The sequence below is a fragment of the Pieris brassicae genome, chromosome 12 (genome assembly GCF_905147105.1).
Source record: "Pieris brassicae chromosome 12, ilPieBrab1.1, whole genome shotgun sequence".
NCBI lineage: Eukaryota > Metazoa > Arthropoda > Insecta > Lepidoptera > Pieridae > Pieris > Pieris brassicae.
The window spans coordinates 9,835,879-9,856,836 of NC_059676.1; the positions used below are offsets into that span (position 1 = coordinate 9,835,879).

The 20,958-nt window shown below is 35.2% G+C and overlaps 2 protein-coding genes across 3 annotated transcripts; both read left to right on the plus strand.

Annotated features, from left to right (window-relative positions):
* Nucleotides 1-4,888: 4,888 nt before the first annotated feature.
* On the plus strand, nt 4,889-13,831 carry LOC123717218 (leucine-rich repeat-containing protein 74A-like). 2 transcript variants are annotated; one of them, XM_045673105.1, is made up of 5 exons: nt 4,889-4,909; nt 5,710-5,878; nt 6,250-6,416; nt 8,615-8,781; nt 13,587-13,831. In XM_045673105.1, the coding sequence occupies exons 2-5, from the start codon at nt 5,710-5,712 to the stop codon at nt 13,786-13,788; spliced, it is 705 nt and encodes a 234-aa protein (XP_045529061.1). In that variant the 5' UTR covers nt 4,889-4,909; the 3' UTR covers nt 13,789-13,831. The 2 variants fall into 2 exon arrangements, with proteins under 2 accessions (XP_045529061.1, XP_045529060.1); XM_045673104.1 differs by lacking the exons at nt 4,889-4,909; nt 5,710-5,878; nt 6,250-6,416; nt 8,615-8,781 and adding an exon at nt 10,896-11,627.
* A 3,252-nt stretch (nt 13,832-17,083) lies between these two features.
* LOC123717344 lies at nt 17,084-19,819 on the plus strand. The gene has a single exon (XM_045673283.1). The coding sequence runs from the start codon at nt 17,249-17,251 to the stop codon at nt 18,389-18,391; it is 1,143 nt and encodes a 380-aa protein (XP_045529239.1). The 5' UTR covers nt 17,084-17,248; the 3' UTR covers nt 18,392-19,819.
* Nucleotides 19,820-20,958: the final 1,139 nt, after the last annotated feature.

Sequence of the window (20,958 nt, forward strand, 5' to 3'; positions counted from 1 at the left end):
CCGAGCCAATCGGCATGGTGAGCGTTAAAATCGCCAAGTATCACGATTTCAGCGGTAGGAACCCCTTCGAGCAGGGAATCTGTAGCCATTTGGATGTGCTCAATGAGTCGCTCAGTTTCGGTATTTCCGCTATGGGACCTATACAGGCATGCGTAGAATCGCGGATGGTCATCGCAGTCTACGCGCAGCCAGAGGCTAGATAAGTCCCTTCCTTCAAGCGACCCGAGGCGACGAGAACAGATATCCTCTCTGACGTACACGCAAACTCCCGCCCGCGGCACAAATGAATGTTCCAATTTGTACCCCGGGTAGGAGAGGTAGGAAGTATCAGCCGGGAAGGATATCTGAGTCTCAGTAAGGAAGAATAAGGCCGGCTTCGCAGTTTCGAGGTGAAAGTGAACCGCGTTAAGATTAGAGTTGAGCCCCCTAACATTGGTAAAGTCCACTGAGAGCGTGGAAGGGGATGCCTTCGGTAAATTCTTCCGTTTGCCCCGAGATCGAAACTTATAGTTTTTTGAGCAGTTTTTGCCCACCCCAGAATACGAAGGGCAGCCTGTGCATCCACCACCGAATACTGATTGTTCCGATGATGGACGCTCAGAGGGGGATTCTCCACAGCGGAAACGTGTGGTACCCCCCTGGGGTAATCTCTGTTTAAACTGCATCTTCATATTCTGGGGGGAATTGATGGGCTCCGGGAGTCTCACTCACCGCACGAAACGCGAGTACAATAAGATGAACCTATTGCATCACTTCACGCCGCATGGCACTCCCTTCGCTGAGGATACCTCCTCACGTAAGCATCATGTACCCTAGACACTGCCGTATTGTTTTCATTTCCACGATTGATCAGTATGTATGTGTGGACTCTGTTTCCGCACTTAGACGCTCAATAGGTCCATTGTGCGTACACGACTGATCAGATTCAAAGTAAAAAAATAATTTATTCATTAAGTAACACAATGTACAAGTATGAACGTCAAAAAAAGAAATATACATTAAATGCTTCTAATTTTACATTTAGACCAGTTCTCAAATCAATGGCGTAGAACGGAAGAGAAGAACTGGCAATAAACTCTCCGCCACTCTTTTTAATCGCCAAGTTATTTTTTGTATTACACAACGTTTGGAAGGAGATTAAAAGTAAGCGCAAATTCTCGGCGAACCCTGAGTTCGTAGTAGCCCCCAGAATCTATTATGAATAAAGTTGGATACCTTTAGGAATAACGGCAGGTCGGCCATACTAAAAATAACGTATATTTTGTTAGGATTCTGTTTGTATGCAATAGTTTATATTTAGCGGTAAGAAACAATAACAATGCGTAATACAAAGAATGTTATTCAAAATAAAAAAATAAATCAATGGCGCTACAATCTTTTTTAGGTCAGGGCATCAGATTTCTGTATCTGTTACATGATCATTTGTTAATCGAATAGGCAAGTAGGTGATCAGCCTTCTGTGCCTGACGCACGCCGTCGACTTTTTGAGTCCAAGGCATGCCGGTTTCCTCACGATGTTTTCCTTTACCGGAGCGAATGTTAAATGCGCATGTAGAAAAAAATCCATTTGTGCACGTCAGGGATCGAGCCTACGACATCAGGGAGTGGAGTTCCTGGAATGGAGTGGAGAATTAATGGTGCCATTGCCTTTGGCACAATCACCATTAATTGGAAAACCTTGCCTGTTTAGAGGCTGGAATACCAAAAAATTTTCTTTATAAAAATTTAAAAATTATTGTTTTGTTTTCCCATATATATCAGGTATATAAACTATATATATAGTATATAAACTTCTCTCCTTTAACTTGGATTTTGTTCCCGTTGGAGTAGAGACTTTTGGCCGTGGTGTTCAAGTGCACAGACGCTAATTAAAGATTTAAGTTGGCACCTGGTGGATATTACCAGTGACCCCAGAGCTGGTGCTTTTCCGCTCAACAAATAAGTTTCGTTATACAGCGAGGAAATGCTGCCAGCATTAAAGGTACTTTTCCATTTATTAATTTATAATAATTTTATAATAACTAAAAATAATTTTCATACCTAGATTTAAGAAAATTGTAAATACAGTTTAAGTTTCACGATCTCAGGACTCGTAATTATTTAATTAGTATATGTCAATTAATTATGATTTATCTCATTTTTAGACACAGATAATTAATGTAATATAAGATGTGAAAATCTTCCGTTACCGAGCGAATTATTATTTTCTTAATTTAAATTAGAAGATCATAAAATATATGAATTACTATAATAATTAAAAACAAACAACAATGACTATTAATTTAATATAATACAATTATTACTATTAACACTATTTTATAAATATTACTCGCTGATTGGTGGCTTCGTTATTCTCTTCTAGTTACAAAAAATTGGCCCCCTTTTATGTCTAGGACTTCAATATCTGTATCTGTTTTGTGATAATAATTTTTTAAAGACTTATTTGTCTTATTAGCCATCTTTGTCCGACACTTGTGGTAAATTTCTAGAGGTTAAGGCGTGCCGGTATAACTATGTTTTCTGTTTCTAACTAGTGTGTTAAATTTGCTCATAGAAATTCGCAAGTGCCGGAGATTGAACCTCAGGGATGAGTGCTGAAACCAAAACTGCCCCAACCGAATCACGACAACGCTGCTCTGCGCTTCCATCTCTTAGAGATAAAGATATTATTATTATGGTTATCAGGCTTTGCTATACGATGAAATAAAACACGTACAAAATGCGATAATTTAATTCTACGCAAGTGAATCCACGGGATACAATCTGTATTAAACAATTTAAGTGAATTAAATACCGTTTAGCGGGATAGATTGGATCATGTCGGAATGTTAAGCCGTTGTTATACCGGGCTTAATATTAGAAATGAATCGCAAAACTCAAAGACGGCTGGACCAATTCGAATCAATTTGATCTATTCCTTGAACTTTGAGTAGGTTTTTATGTAAAGTTAGAATAATTACGGCATTTATATCTCATTTAGAACATTATAATAGTAAAAACGTACGACAGCAGGCTTCTTGGATGACACATAACTATTACAATTTTAACATAACACAATGAAAACAATATAAAATACTATGAAACAACAACAAATAATACATAAACATATGTATTATAAGTAAAACAATTAACACAGAAAAAAAAGCTCAGAAAACGCAAAAAATAATATACCGGAAGAGCAAACAGTTTGTATGCGTAAGAGCAGCAAAATATTCTATATGTCCGTAAGTATCTACTATATTTTATGACTATATTGTATATTTTTATTGGGAAACTCAATACAAGCCTTGGCAATAAAAATGTTGCAAATTTACTAGGAATAAATACTAATGATAATCGCGTGTGTGATTTGCTTAACATTTGAACAGCCTAACTTCTTGTCGAGTATGGACATTGGACATTTTACTAAATACATATATTAATAGCCTCGTTTAACTAGCGGACTGAAAGATATTGAGCCAGTTGATCAAACAGCTACATAGTATCTATCTGATCGGCTCCACACTCAAGTATCTTGGACTGGATCTAGATCCACGGCATATACGCTTATGTAGTGCGAGCGAAGGCATTATACGGGTGCCCAATATGGGCGGATAAGCTAAACCGGCACAACAAAACCATTCTCAAGCAGTCGCAGAGAGTAATAGCCATTATGTTCACGAGGGCGTATCGCACGGTTTCGTATAACCTAGCGTGTGTTATAGCCGGCACCACACCCTGGCACCTCGTAGCGGACGCCTTGACCGAAGTTAATTGGAGGAGGGCCGAAGCCAGGCACATTAGTAATGACCCGAGCTTGGTGCAATCAAGGCTTGGAAAATTGTTGAAGAAAACCAAGCAATAAGCCCACTGTCTGTGGGCGGGGGAACAGGGGTTCATGCGTCTAGAAGAAGGGATGCTAACACATCCCTGCAAGCATTGTACCCGGCCTTCCCTAGCTTCATAAAATAGAGTGAATTGACCGATGTGAATGACCCTTGCTGTGCTGAGGTCCATTCCACATCATTCGTGGCCATAGAGGACCGTGAGTTTAACGGCTGATCGCGTGGCTGGATGCGAATAAGGCTACGCTGTTACCGTGGCCTGCCTGGGGCGATTGTTGATGGCGCCGTTGGGTTTGAGTGGGTGTGCACAGCAGCGAGTCTCACATAACCCATAACGCATTTCCCCTCGAGGAAAAAGGAATCTAACAGCTAGGCAGATGACTTGGATCGATGACGTTTCATTACTTGCCTAGCCTGTTGGCTGTTAATTTAAATTTAGTTCCACTTTCTACCACTCTCAAACTCGAAGCGAAAATCTTCAAAGTGTCAATATGTCATCGGCAAACCACCACATGTTCACTCTATCGTAGAAATGGCCTCGACATTAGGCAGTTTATTAAAAGTTGTAACAAACGCTACGGCTGAATATCAGCCGTTAGCTATACGGCGCTGTTTAGTTAAAAGGCTCGGCTGTTAATTGAACGGCTAATTATTCTAGTTGGCTGCGGCATTTATAAATTTTCGACCGAGGATGGATCGAGGTACCACCCTTTTGCCCACCTTCCACTACGAGGGGAACGAACCCATTACGGACTCCGCTATACTTATAACGATGATTTTCATACATGCAGACTCCGCTTTGGTGGAAGCTTATGTATGAAAATCATCGTTATAAGTATAGCGGAGTCCGTAATGGGTCCGTTTCGCTCGTAGTCGAAGGTGGGCCTTTAGCTGAAAGGACCTGTTCACATATGAGATACAAGATTTATACGTTAATAAGATTTCTATATTATGCACCGGTTTGCGGAATGTTTATTTGTACCCAGTGTACCAGAGCCTGTTGTCACCCTCAGGATTTTCTTACTATTTCCCGGCAGTCTTCATATAGACAGCTTGGAGAGCTTATCATTTGGCATCAAATTAAGGTAAGATTTTTTTAAATTTGTTTATAGTTAATAAATAATAATATAATTATCAAACGTTACGTTTGATAATTATAGAGTTCGCACTTCGCACTGTTACTCGAGTAAAACAAACGTTTTTGAAACTAACATATTGTACTGTTGTTCCGATTTACGTATGTGAAATTCTACTGTAAAGTTAAAAAAATAAATTTCTATCAGCTTAGTTAACAAAATTTTATAAGCGGTTGTTATTCTGTGTTTTTTTATATTATTAGGAAATTAAAAATAATCAAAATTAACATTACTTGAACACTTTATTCGTTTATTAACAATCTCTACCAGTCCTATGAAAAAGAAAGTATTCTTCTTATACAGCAGTAGTTAATTTTTAAAATGAAAGTGTTATGTAGAAATTATTACAAAAGAGCGTACCAATTCTTAAAAGGCCGGCAACGCACTCGCGAGCCCTCTGGCATTGACGGTGTCATCCGATGTTAAGTTATACCGCTGCCCTCGATGGGCATCCATAACTTAATATCAGGTGAGCCTCCTGCCCGTTTGCCCCTGTTCTATAGAAAAGAATGTCAATTGGATGAGTCTAGCTGCCAAACAGGGAACCCTAGTGGGGGGACTCGTGCACTTTCTTTTTAACTAAACATCTTTTTTACTTTGTATAATAAAGTTTTAAAAAAATACTATACTTGAATTTTTACAAAGCAAGCACATTTTTTTCGATTCTAGAGTTAAAAAGGGAACTTTACTATTTCTTGCTTTTTGTTATTTATTGTATCTGACTGCCTTCATTGTCACGAATATTTTAGATGGTATTTCACCGCCCTTCTTCCATTCCCCATCCGACTATTTGGCACCGATTCACGGCGAGAGACACCAAGCTTCGAGTCCAAGATATGACGGAGGAGCAGGTGGAGCCAGCTGTCCAGTTACTTGTAAAGTATTTTATGCAGGATGAACCGCCCTGCAAATATATTGGTAATTTACATGAATACATAATTTAATATAATTTCGTGAAATATAGGTTACCGAAAGACATATACAAATATAAAAATAATATAAAATTAAAATATTAATTGTTCAGTCATATTATGTACATCTGACATATACGAGATTATCTTTAATTATATTTTATAAAAATATTTCTTCATGTATTTCTGTAATTATTTGTCCTGCTTACTGGTGGCAGATTTCCCTGACGTGATATCACTACCCATGGACACTTACGTTGCCAGAAAGCTCGCAAGTAGGTTGCCGGCCCTTTAAGAGTTGGTACACAATAGTGTTTACGCTGATGAAAAAAGACAGATGTATAGTTAAATCTAAAGCAAGACTTGAATATTTTGTAGGTATACAAAAATATCCATCAGCGCAGGCGCACTTAGAGAAACTTTGGCGTGATACAATCAAAGATAAGCTGTCCATCGTGTGTGTGGAAGACAAGCCAGGTAGCCCAGTTATAGGTGTCAATGTCTTGACGGTCGTCTCTAAGGATGATAAAGAGGAACCGTTTCAGGTAAGGAATAGCGGCGTTCATTAATGGATTTATTATTTCTGTGTGGACAATTAACACTCGCTCCTACTTTGAACACATCCTGAGGAAACCGGCATAAACCCCAAACGACCTGTATCTAAATAAATATAGCCTTTATTGACAATATTGTAAGTTGAATTTTATCTTATTTCTACTTAGTCACTAACGAAATTTAGTACTTTAAATGTAAATTTTATCCTATTGTTACGAAGACGGGTCGACTACAATGTTTCTAGGTTTTTCCACTAGTTAGAGAACTTTTCAGCAGGCTGTAATATGATTTCTGACCGTTTCAGGAGAGGGTCAATCACATATTAGAAAATTGTAATTTCCATAATGTTACCCTAGTTTTCAGGAAGCTGAAACATTTTTTCAGTCAGTTTCAGAACATCTGTGTGGTGCAGTTTTCAGGAGACCCGTTTTCAGGCCTAGGTATACCCCTTTGATGATGGAATATTCTAGACCAAACTTTCTAGGTGTGAGACAAGGACTAAATGATACGAGAGAGAGAGAGAGAGAAGATCAGAACTTTCTCGAAACTAGACTAAGCACTCTAGAACGCCGTACGACAAGGACGGAGCAACGTGCGAAAGAGACAAAGAGTGCGGACGTTCTAGAATTGTGCAATCGCTACTCAGTAGCAAGCCCGCCTAGAAAGTTCTCGAATATTTTTATTTGTGCCCATAAATTCCTCATTGATTCAAGAAATAAACCCTTGAATAAATCTACGGCATTTTTTATCCGATCCCCTAGCTCGTAAAACTATTATTTCCCATTAGACCGGTTTCTGATCGACTTGCTTTTCAGTATAGGCCTCCCCAAGTGTTCTCCACATAGATCTGTATCTTGCTTTTCTCATCTATTTCGCTCCTGTGACCTTTTTAATATCATCTTCCCATCTAGAATGTTGTGTATGTCGCGCCATACCATAACTTATTTGGTCCATTTTTCCGTATTACTTCTTTTACTTATATAAGAAGTTATATGGCCTGTATCTACTTGTCTATAAAAGATATACACGCAACATTTTCTTAAAAACAAAATGTCAACAAAACTTACAATTTTAAACGACTTCTTCTCAGCTTGTCCTGTGCTGAAACGGAAAGTATTCTTCTTCTGCAACAGTAGTTTAATTATAAATTTGCGTTATGTAGAATTTCTTACGTCAAGTATCTAAAATCATTTTCCAAATATGACATATTACAAACGGATGAGACTAGCTGCTGACTCGGGGAATCATAGGATTCATCCACTTTCTATTTCAACTGTACGTCATTTTTTGCAGTTGTTCTTTCTGTTTTTCTTTCAAATATAAGGTTGTAGCGCCACTTATTATTATTATGGCCACTTAGGCTTATTATACTTTTTTAAGAACGCACAAAAAAAATATTATATAACAATGTTTGTGCGTCTGAAATTACTGGATTTAAAACACGGCTATTTTCCTCCTATATTAAAATAATATAGTTTTATTTCCAATCTTTACAAATATTAAATATATTTTTCTTAAAATGCCGGCAACGCACTCACGAACCCTCAGGCATTGAGAGTGTCTATGGGCCGCGGTATCACTTAACATTAGGTGAGCCTCCTGCTAGTTGGCCCGTTACTTACAAAAAGATGTGTTACATAATTTTTTTCTTGTTATCTTAATATACTATGTGTGTGAATTATGTGTCTTTTTACTTTCTATTTTTAATGTATCATCTTTTTAGTTTAGTTTGTTATTTTTTTTGTTATTCCTGTTTAGTTTTTCTTTGAATAACTGTGTATAACTGTGTATAACATGTGTTTTCGCACTACTTGCCCATCTTATGTAATTTAATACATTTTTATTTTTTTCTTTACTCACAGTGGTTGCCTGGAAGAGATCGCTCGTAAGCGATAAGGCCGCCAGTTGCCCTCCTTTTGATTTAATTATGTTAAAAAAATATATATTGTAGTGTAACAAAGTGTGAATAAATAAATAAATATACTAACTTCCTTCAGTACAATTGATTGGAACCCCTTCACGGGTAAAGGCATTCTCCAGCTTCCAAATATGTATCCATGGCTTTCTTTCTCCATTCGCTTCCTGCTAACGCTTCTATCCACCTTTTTCTAGGGCGACAGCTTCTCCTTCTCCCATTTCTCTTTCCATATTTGTCTTTAGCATTATATTAATACATATGTAATCACAGACAGACGACAAAATCTGGGCGAAACTATTCGGCGCGGTGGACTGTGTTTCACGTGGAGCGGATATCTTTACCCATTACGGAGTTGAGGATTATCTTACTGCTTTTGGCTTGGTGGTGGATCCAGCATGGCGTGGCTGTGGGATTGGAAAGGAGATTTTATTGGCACGGTACGTACGGGTTAATTACTCTTTTTCATGAATTACTAGACGACCCGGTAAACTTTGTAGGGGACATTTGTGTCAAATCTCAATACAATATTGACACCAAAAACATTTCTCACCAACAGTTTTTATTGGTAACTTCAATTGTCGTGTTTAGTATTTCTGTTTACTTATTATATATGTAAACCTTCCCTGAACAAATATGACGAGTACAAAATTAGCCAAATCAGTTCCATTCTCCAGGTTTAGTTAGACAAACGAACAATTCATTATTATATACAACGGGTTTCTGTCTATATAAAGGATAACAGTGTCAATATGCATATTAACGTGACAGTACAAGGAAAACTTTAATAATTAAGAAACTCATTTCAATCAATTTAACACCATTACAAATTCATTCAAAATGGCCGCGCACGGGCGTGCTCTTTCCGTCGGATTAAAAGAATGTAGATATTATTTTCGGGATGTAAATATTATAGCTAAGTTCACTTGCGTCGAAATCATAACAATTAAGATAGAAATCGATAGCTTACTCTTATGATATTCAGAAGTATCGTAGAATATATCAATCAATCTTAACTATAACCTATAAGGGATGGGCACCTGCGCGTGGACATAACAAATTTCGGTCACAGTGACATATCTACTGAGAGTGAAGGTTCAAAATATAGGGTAATTGATAGACAAATATTTCCTTACTTTTCGAGCAATAGCGTAACACAGGACGTCCATTGTATTTTTAATACAATCTGATGATTTGTGAAAAATTTAAAAATCTTATTTTGACCAAACGACTTAACAGCCTTTATTCAAATTTTTAAAATCGTTTTATATAGTTGAGCTCTTCTACGTTATTATTTTAATGTGATCAACTATAAAACACATTGTTCATATACGATACGAAAGACGGCGATCAACTTACTATGGTCAATTTTATAAATTTTTTGTTTTCATATTTTTAATAATAACGTCGCCCATTGCCAACAGATTTGCAAGTGCGTTTGTTGACCTATATGCTACATAGTTTTAATGATACCCTACATTATACAATTCAGACCTGACGTTGCAAATAGGCAATCGTGCAAAAAGTTCACCTGTTCAGTGATACCGCCCATAGACACTCATTGCCAGCTCGCTAGTCTATCGTTGATCTATGTGCTGCATACCTTAAGTGTTATCAAACAATATTAAATGAGTGATTAACAATTGAAATTTGGTTGGAATGGCTTCGTATCAAAGTAAAAAGAAAATCTTATTTATTATTATTTTATTACAATTAATTTCGGACCGCCCCCAACAATCATATTTATTTCATATTTTCCTTCATTAATCACAAAATATTAAATTAGAATCTCACTTATTAATAGACGCGAAAATATGAAATACTTGGAATATATTCAGGATTTCCAAGTATTCTTATATTAAACGCCGAGGTGAGGAATGCCATTAATATTTAGACCTGCCTGTTGACATTTCGCCTCCTTTATATTGAATATGTCCAATAGAATTCACAGATATTATCAGCCACACCATAAAGGAAATAAACAATATTACCTTTAAAGATAGATGGAATGACAATTACAATTATAAATGATAAATTTAATTTGAAAAATATTTTAAAACAATATTTTTCGCTGCCGTAATAATGGCTGAAACATGATACACTTAAAGACATGAAGCCTATCACAGAATCAGCCTCACAGGTCCTACAACATTATTAATAACATTCTTGGGGAAATTATTAAAATAAATAAGGGCTCGGGCTGGTTAAGTAGGGGCAATCATTAATGTGAAGCAGGCTAGAATGTTGAATAAAGCAACTTATAAGAACAAAATCGGTCCTAAAATATATAGGTGTAACACGCATTTATGGTATAGAGAAAGGCTAGTTGAAAGTGAGCGTTAGCAAACACCTCTAGTGAGGTGGCAATGTATTTATTTATTGCATAACTGAAATGCATGAAGGCAATCAAAGCTATTGCTAACAAGCGATCTGTTCTAGGCAACCCTAGAGGTTCATGTGCGTAAATTTATAACAAAAAAATCAATAAATCACAGACAAATAGGTTTCTATGTGGTCTTTGACGTAACTGACATTTCCATGCTGTCATCACAAATACTTTGAGTAGGTAACATTTATTAATTAAATTTACTATATTTTGTTATTAATATTATAAAATGCAATTAAAACGTAAAAAGCGTCGATGTATCTGTGAAAAGGAAAAACTATTGAAACAAATTACTGGTGACCCGCCATATTTAGAATGTACGGAAATTAATAAAATTCGCTTGGGTCTTTTTACTGAAAGAAACTCGGATGGTACCGCTCATTTAGTTCTTAGAGGAAATGACATTTATAGCAGGTACCAGAGGCGTCTTGGCGATGTTGACATTCAGGCTCTTATACTATACATACGAGAGTCACCGAAGCGAGTAACACGTCTAGATTTATCATACAACCAAATAACCGACAAAGGTTTCTTTAAACTACTAAAAAAAATACTTATCAAGGGCAGATCCAGCGTAATTAACTTAAATATAATGAATAATAATTTAACAGAGAAGTCCATTTTGAATTTGTCAAAATACGCTGATTATTTAAAACTAAAATATTTAAGATTGAATGGAAACGACTTTGGCGAAAATGGCAGCCAATATTTTGCCGATTTCTTAGTGAAAAATAAAACCGTTGAATTTTGTGATATTGGTCAAACGTCGCTAACTTTAACAGGTATAGCACATATTGTTACAGCATTGAGAATAGACCATGGTGCGAATAACACAGTTAAAGTTCTTGATTTAAGCAGACTTGTACCGCTCTCCAATCGATATTCATATGAAACGAAATGGTTAGCATATCACATTGAATATCTTTTAGAAAGAAACTCTAATATTATCGAATTACATTTACAAAAGAATGAATTCATATCTCACGATATGGAATATTTTGTGAGAGGTCTGCGAAAGAACAAAACACTGCTTTATTTAGATTTGGGATACAATAAATTTGGTGATTACGGAGCCGGTTTATTAGCAAATTATCTTAAAGAAAACCCACAGTTAATATTAATCAATTTGGCGGGAAATGGCATTAAAGATACAGGAGCTCGAGCACTTAGCTTTGGGTTGCCGTATTCAAAAATTCGTGCGTTAGATTTGAGTAACAACAAGCTAACTGATGTTGGCCTTTTAGACATGTTGAATACTTTAAAAAAGGCTTTTTACTTGAGATTTTTTAATATTTTTGGTAATGAAATTGGACACGAAACATGTGTTGTTATACAAAGAATGCTTCTAAGTGGCGCATTATTTCAACATACAATTGACGTCAGGTTATATGAAGTCGACGAAGTTTTACATGCCGCTTACTATCCAAATCCTGCTGATCGTAATAAGCATAATTATTACTGTGAATTAGAGTTTGGATTTGCACAACCTATATATCATATAAGACGCAATGTACTACCAGAGAAGAAAATTGTTAAAGTGGATTGTAAACAACGACATAAATTAGATAAGACTGATAGAAATCGTTTTTGAATCCAATTATTTAGGCTTTTATTAGCTTTTGTAACCTGTATTTGATTTCAATAATATTTATTATTAACTTTCATTTTACTTCTTTTAATTAAGTGCTGGTTACCAACGATAATTTATTTACATAGAGTATAAACACCTATAGAGTTAAGGCCCCTTCAGATGGAGAGAGTTTCTCGTCTCGAAGGTACGATATCAGAATATAAAAAGTATCTTCGTCTAAACATTCACACCTCTCGCTCATCCAGTTTGGCGACAATTGCCTCGCAATGGAGAATTTATTGTGTTCGTGTAAATTGAATTTCAAAAGCAATAATCATATTTCGATGTTTGTTGCCACTTGCTACCATGAGTGCAGTGCATAAGGGTGTTTTAATTATATCTGCTCTTCTAAGACAAGATTTATTAAAAGATTGTGTCATTTTTGAGATCAATCACTAAACTCGAATGAAACATGTCGCTCTCAAAACGGTACAAACCGATTTGTACGATACTCGTATGAACATAAAGAATTGTCATAAGAGATCTCGTTTGTACCAGTCGATATTCTCGTAAGTAAGAATCTTCTTACTAAAATGTCGATGTGTAAACAGATGCAGGAAATTATCATCTAGCGATTCACGTATGACATAATCTTAGGTGGGAATTTAGTTCTTGTTTGTATGTGAACGTTTTGATACGATAGTCGCGTACGATTTCTCTCTCTCCATCTATGGGCCTTTAGTCAGTTCCACCAAAGCCCTAAACCTTTTATAGTGTAAATTTTTATTGGAAATTTGGCTGGCTTGGAAGCTAATACTTACAGCAGAAGTGTATTGCCATTTACTAATGTTCTTCCAGACATTTTTTAAATAAATTCAGTAATATTGAGACTTTATTTACACTTGTTAAACCGCCTTCTGTATAAGGGTGCTTATAAGGGTGTTTTCGTCTCTTACCTCATTTTGTGGATGTAATGATGTAACTCATTGTGCACATCAATAAGAACATAATACGTGACAATTTAAAAAAATAAGTTAACTTACACACTTACATTGCTTATGGGATAACGTTGAATATTAAGACTCCTTAGTATACATTGATATAGTTTAAAAATATAAGTTTTGTTCGTTCGTCGTCGCCCCACATTTAATTTGCAATTGTTTTAAGTTTCTATAAATTTTTATTAAATTCATTATACAACACTCTCCTTTCGACAATATTGAAATTTCATTTAAATTGATATATTTTTTTAAATATTTAACTCATAATAATATATTATCTTTTCACAGTAAACCTATTTGCAAAGCCTTAGGCATAAAAGTGACAGCAACTGTATTCACCGCGGCAGCGTCCCAAGCTGTGGCCCAAAAGGCTGGATTCCAAGACATTTTTACCATCACCTATGAAGATTTGGCGGGAAAGGGGTTTGTTTTTCCAGGCATTGAAGAAGATACTAAACACTCTAAGTTAATGGCACTTGTAATTCTCTAAAAATAATTTTCGTGTTTGAGATTTAACAATATTGTTGACGGTAAAAAAACGACATAATAAAACATATTGTTGAATATTTTTAATAGCCAAAATATATAATATTAATATTAGGTCCTTACATATGAAATTGGCGTTTTGTCGTACTGGCCACTTTGACCTCAAATACCTCCTCTTTGGTTAGGAATTTCAAATTCAAAATTGAACAGCTATTTACTCATGTATTTGTGCCTCGATGACCGTCATTCATTTGTTTTTTTTCTGTTTGCGTCACTCATTTTACAAAATGGAAAACTTAAAGTATCGCATTATTTACGAGTACGAGTTCCGCCGTGGCACTAGTGCTGCGGAAACGACTCGAAAGGTGAATGATGTGTATGGCGGTCATGTTGCAAAAGAAAACACAGTTCGTTTTTGGTTCAACGTTTTCGTTCTGGAAATTTCGACCTGCAGAACGAGCCCCGTGGACGGCCTGAGACCCAAGTTGATAATGAAGTATTGAAGGCTATTGTGGAAGCGGATCCATCGCAAACCACGTCCGAGTTAGCTGCAGGCTGCGGTGTTAGTGATAAAACTGTTTTAATTCACTTAAAGCAAATTGGGAAGATTAAAAAGCTTGAAAGGTGGGTACCTCACGAATTGACTGAAGCAAACCGGCAAACGCGCGTCGACTGCCGCGTTACATTACTGAACCGGCACAATAATGAAGGTATTTTAAACCACATCATTACCTGTGATGAAAAATGGATTCTTTACGATAATCGGAAGCGCTCAGCGCAATGGTTGGATCCTGGCCAGCCAGCCAAATCCTGCCCCAAGCGAAAATTTACCCCAAAAAGTTACTTGTAAGCGTTTGATGGACTAGTGCCGGTATTGTTCATTGCAGTTTTCTCAAATCTGGCCAGACTATTGCGGCTGATGTATATTGTCAGCAATTGCAAACCATGATGGAAAAGCTAGCAGCTAAACAATCTAGGCTGGTCAATCGCTCCACGCCACTGCTACTTCACGACAACGCTAGACCACACACTGCACAACAGACGGCTACCAAATTAGAAGAGCTTGAATTGGAATGTCTAAGACATTCTCCGTACTCCCCGGACCTTGCTCCAACAGATTACAATTTTTTTCAAAATTTGGACAACTTCTTGCAAGGGAAAAAATTTCACTCTGATGGGGCAGTCCAAATTGCCTTCACAGATTTTATTGATTCCCGTCCGACTGGTTATTTAGTAAAGGGATCAATGAACTACCTATGAGATGGCAAAAGTGCATAGAAAACAATGGTTCATACTTTGATTAATTAAATATATTATATTTAAAAATATTCGACTTTTTGTTCCTCCCATAAAAAACGCCAATTTCATATGTAAGGACCTAATATATAATTATTAACACTTGAAGCATATATTTGTATCACAAAATAACTTTTCAGTGCTTATCTAAATCTCAGTCTAGTCAAATACATTGCATTATATAAATACAATCAATTCATATCCTATACCTGATGTTTTTATTAAATGTATATTTACATTAGTCTCTTGTTTTATTGAGTATTGCTATCTCTGTGAGAAATATTGGGCTTAATGGTATTTATTTATGTCAAACAACATTACAACATGGAGAATTCAATATAAAAGCTTTACTCCTATGTTTCACAGATATACCGTCACTTTACTCCCTGAAGTAAGACTGGCACAAATGGGCAATATTTTATAATCCATCCACACATCATTTATTAATAACTACCTACATAAATTTTTATTTTTATTATGTCAAGTATAGGCGTTGAGATTTAATAATTAAACAATCATAAGTTCAAGAACCTGCCACAACGCGTTTCCAGACAGTAGTCGCCCAGTCCCAATGACGTACCATGCTTGTAAAGTTACATAAACATGCGTCAAGTTTAATATTATTTTACTCCATGAGGCTTTTAAGCATATTATTTATTATACAGGGTGTCCCAAAAGTCGACGTCAAGTCGAAATTTACTCATAGGTAATGCCACACCAGTTATCAGAAAAAAAAATAAGTCATGTATTTTTGAAGTTGTTGGGGCGTCGTAAATATAAATAGAGATAGATTATAAGTTAATTTTGGCGGCTCTATAAATATATGATAAATAAGAATATTTTTTGCAGCTCATAAGTAGAAATTAACTATGAGTTATGTTTGATGAGAATATTGTTGATAGCTCATAAGTAAAAATTAAGTATAAGTTAATTAAAATATGTAAATAATTTAAGTATGAAAAATGGTTAATAAATAAATGAGTAAAATGCTTCGCCGAACAAAAGGGTCGCGTAGCTCTCGTCGCAGTATACCGGCGCAGATGTTTGTAAGCGCAGCTCTCGTCGCAGTATACTGTTCGAGTACTTAAGCTCGACGAGATCTACGCAAAATTCTCTTTCCTCTTTCCTCTGACTACGAACTGGGACCCACGAATAATCGGCGAAGCAAGAAACAAGATCAAGGCGCAGTTTCATTTCAAGACAACGTCAAACAATTACGCACTAGCAGGGGTGCGTGGGTTAAGGCGGTGCCGTACCAAGATTTCAAAATTAATTTTCGCACTACTTCAACTGATCGTCCTGAAAAAAAATGTATTACTCCAGTTTGGCAAGCAGCTTTAAAGGCAAAAAGTAAATGTCACATGGTGTACATTTTCTGGAATAAAAGGAAAATTTCCATAACTTCAAAAATACATGACTTCATTTTTTTTTTAATTTTTCTGATAACTGGTGTGGCATTACTTATGAGAAAATTTTCGACTTGACGTCGACTTTTGGGACACCCTGTATATAGATTACTCTCAATTACCCTATATTTTTCATATGGCCATTTTCTAAGGCATAATACGCTAGAATAAAAGATTCATAATCTAAGTACTAAATGATTAACGTAATCTAATAAATAAAATTATGATTTAATTTCTTTACATTCAAAAAATTATAAAAACTAATGAGTCAAAATTCCACTTAATAATACCTACCTATATTCAATTTAAAAAAATTTAATTTAAGAATTTGCAGTAAAACTAAGAGGAAGTACAAAATATTTTTTTATTTTTTTTAAGACGGTCTGCAGAACATGAAACATGATTCAGAAGAATCTCTAATAATGTTCATCTGGCAAGACAGTAATCCCAAGCATAGACAACTGACAACGTTTAAGCTAAAACTTATTATTACAATTCATAATTTGGCTTAAAGGTCTCGTTACCAGGCCATAAAATTAAAAAAAAAAAAACAATTCATAATGTATATTGATCTGTCAAAATCTATTCTTAGTTTAATATGGCTACCGTTTAATATTTTGTTTGGGAAATGAATACCCGTAGATTTGTCATTTGACACCATACGCAACAGCATAAACGGACAATTAATAGTTTTTATATATTAAATGTGATGTTATTTAATGTTAAGTGAAATTCACTCATTTTTTTTATTTTGACTCGTAAATGCAGAAACCCTGCAATAATGCTAATTTAACCCGTCGAATCAGTGTTCAGGAGGAATTAATTAACAGCAATTCATCACCTTCTATCAAAAACATGAAGAAATTCATACAATCCAAAATAAACCATACGGAAAACATTCCGAATCAGGTTGCTGAAACCACAGCACCATCGCCTGCCGAGAAGAAACCCCACGTCTCTCCTGCAAATGTACAGCCACCATTACCATTAGTGCCTCCACCGCCTGACATACCGTGGACTCCAGTGAAAGTAAAAGAGGAAGTCGAAGATGCCGAGTATAAGCTGGAGTTTAAATATGAGGCAAAAGAAGAAAAAACTGAGCCAGAAGATGTTAACCCTCGCGAAGTATGTCGAGACTTTATACGTGGCACATGCAAGCGTATTGGTCCGTGTAGGTACGCTCATAAGTATGATCTATCTCAGCTTGTTGGGGTTTTTACATTCTGTCGAGAATTTCAAACTAAACGCTGCACGTATCCTAATTGCAAATATGTGCATGCTGATGTTTTTGAGGAGCAAAACTTTTATCGTACAGGATACTTACCTCCTCGTGCCTTTGCCCATCAAAAAAAAGCTCCCGAGGTTACAAATACTACCACATCTACCTCAGTCACCATGACCCCAATGATCCAAACTCTCGCACCACCACCCCCACCACCAGAACCAGAAGAACAGCAGTCTCATCTGCCACCCGAGTTTGGATTTTCAAAACCTCCACCTACATTGCCTGATAATTTATTAAAGGAGTATGCAACTTTGCATTCTACTGACCCCATCATAGATATGGTTCAATCCAACCCTCTGAAACGTTCGTGGAATTCTTTGGACAGATGTGGGTTATTAGATCCAGAACTAAGTCCAAGTAATCCTAAGAAATGTAAAAACTGTGACATACTAGAGTTTTGTCTCCAACACAGCAGGAGCAAATTACAGAAAATCATTGTTAGTTCTGAGGCTTTGAAGGTTAAGAGTGACAAATTAGATCGTAAGATTGCCAAATTAGATGCTATTCTTATGAAAGTCTTACGACCAAATCAGTCACCATTTTTGTCAAGTGCTCGTGACTTGCAATATAGTAGAGATATACTGTCGTGGGAAAAAATTTCTGCATTGTGGAATTTATAGATGAAAAATCTTACAGCAACCCTGGTGGTTATGGTTAAAGATTTTATGTGCATCTTACTAAGATTAGGATTAATTACTCAATCTAAGGATAGAGACAAGTAGCGATACGGGAGTGCTATTCAAAATACTAAGCTTTTAGATTAATGACCAAATCTCTGTATGTGAACTAGGTAGGCATAATGTTAACATAGGTATATTTAATATAGTATAGTGTTTGGTAAATCAAACACCTACGGTCTATTCATAAGATAAATAGTAGTAACAACATACTACTAGTGTACTATATGTTTATTATATTAACAACCATATAGCTACAGTAAACTAAGCATACATTAGCTTATTTTTTATGTGATTTACCCTTAACTAATATCTATATGTTCATTAGATAAATGTTCCTACAACATAAATTTATATTTATTACTTATTTGAATGGACCAAATTATAAACTTACATTTGCTTACTTCTATTAATTTTAGTGTGGTTTTTAAATATTTTATTTGGGTATTACATATCATTAGCTTATTACTATGAATTCTTAGATAAAAACATTTTAATTCATCTAATTATAATTTTGTGGCAAGCGTTTTATATTGTTATTTGACATTTTCTTTGTTTACTAGGAGGCATAGTTCTGCATTTATTCATTAATTATGAAATCACATTAGTAACCACAGGTAGCCAAATAGCATGTTATACAGAATTCTCTTGAGCCTATTCATACTAAATCATGAGTAAAGTACTCATAAAGTAAAAAAGTTAATTATGTAAAGTAAAGTAGGTGTAAGAAAATTAAAACCCTGTTTTTTTTAATATAATTAATTATCTTTTATTTAATTAAAAAATAGTAATACATTGGTTCTAGTTTTTAATCTTCTGGTAATTTTTGTTTAATAGCAATTTTATAAACACATTACATGCATGTTACAACTATGTTTAGCCATAACATTATCTTTTTTTATTATTCTGGTGCTATGTGTCCACAGTGGACATCTTTATAATGCGATCTATAAATGTATACCCTCAACTTAATGACCAATTTTTTTTAGATCACTCAATAATGTTAAATATTCAGTATCAATGTTTCCTTTCTTTAATTTGTCCATAAACATACACACAAAATCGTAATGTTGCTTATTTAAACGTGAATACCTTTTTGACAATGAGTTAATTTTTTTTAAACGTCTGGAGGAAACTTTTTTTACTTTTTCTATTTCTCTTTGTAATTTTGAAATAGTTGCTAGATGTTGATAGCATATAGGCTTCAAAGATTGCTGTTTATTTTTGCTAATTTGGTATGAAGAATCCTAAAAACAACAAAAATAGATAATGGTGAAACTGTACTATTGTGTAGTAATAGAATTTTTGTAGATGAGTCTGTAAATTATGTGTAATATCATAATTTTTGAAATAAACTTCTATTACTGTAAACCTTTATTAATAATCACACTAAATGATTACCTCTTTATTGCTTATAAGGAACTCTGCTGATGTGAAACTTGAAGCTTCGCTTTCATTATCTAAGTCATCATTTGCCTGTTGCTTGTGCTAAAATATATAAGTAGATTACTAAAAAATAAAGGAATTATATTAATTAATAATTGATAAAATATTACAATTTTTCCTGTGTCCATACTTTCTTCTGGCATGTTTAGTATAGGTAGAGCATTTGAATTTAAACGCCTCCATTTTATATTTGTATTTGGTAAAAAAGAATCTTCAGTAAAATGTTTAGAACAAATACGGCTACGCTTATTCCAGGTCCAACTTGGCCTATCTACTAAACGGAGCCATATGTCTTTCTGTTCTTCATTTTTCGGAAACCTGTGTCAAAAGGTTTTTTCCATTACTAGGAAAATATGGTAACTAGCACCTATTAAAATTAATATAAGGTACATTCTTCACTAAAATATAGACTCCATATTAATATTACATTATTCTGAAGTTCTAAACACCCTCAAAATGGGGGGAAACTTGTTTAGAAATCTGCAAGATTTCACCAGTTTTAAACTATTTATTTAGCGCAATAACAACAAAAATAGTTATACCTACGTGTGGAAGGTTACCGAGCCTTTTATATCTGTTCGGCCTGTATGGGAACGGCACCCTTTAACAACACAAGACATAGTTTTGAATAAAACAATAAAAGTGCGGACTGCGGCTTTTACTATAAAAGTTTTTGACAAATTAAAATTCTGCCTAAAATTGACGAACCTCAGCCACCCATACTTTATTTATTTGACAACAAAGTGAACTACAACGATAAAGATTGGCCACTCGAGACCATAAGTTGATGTCACGCCCTCTTCATTTCAGCTCTTAAACTTAAGCGAGAAAATATAAATAGTTGTTATTAAAAACAATCTGCTAAATGTAGCGTAGTAATTCAATTGAAAATAATGCGGTAATGATACGTTTATTACAGGCAAACGAGCATGACTTTTTTCGAATAAAGTGTGTTGCTGACCTTTCAGTATAGGGTATGCTCTTGTCGCTAAGTCGTTTCGTTTTGGAAATACTAAGTGTCTTTAAAAGTGCTGTGTTGCGGAATGCCAGGCGTTGAGATGGAG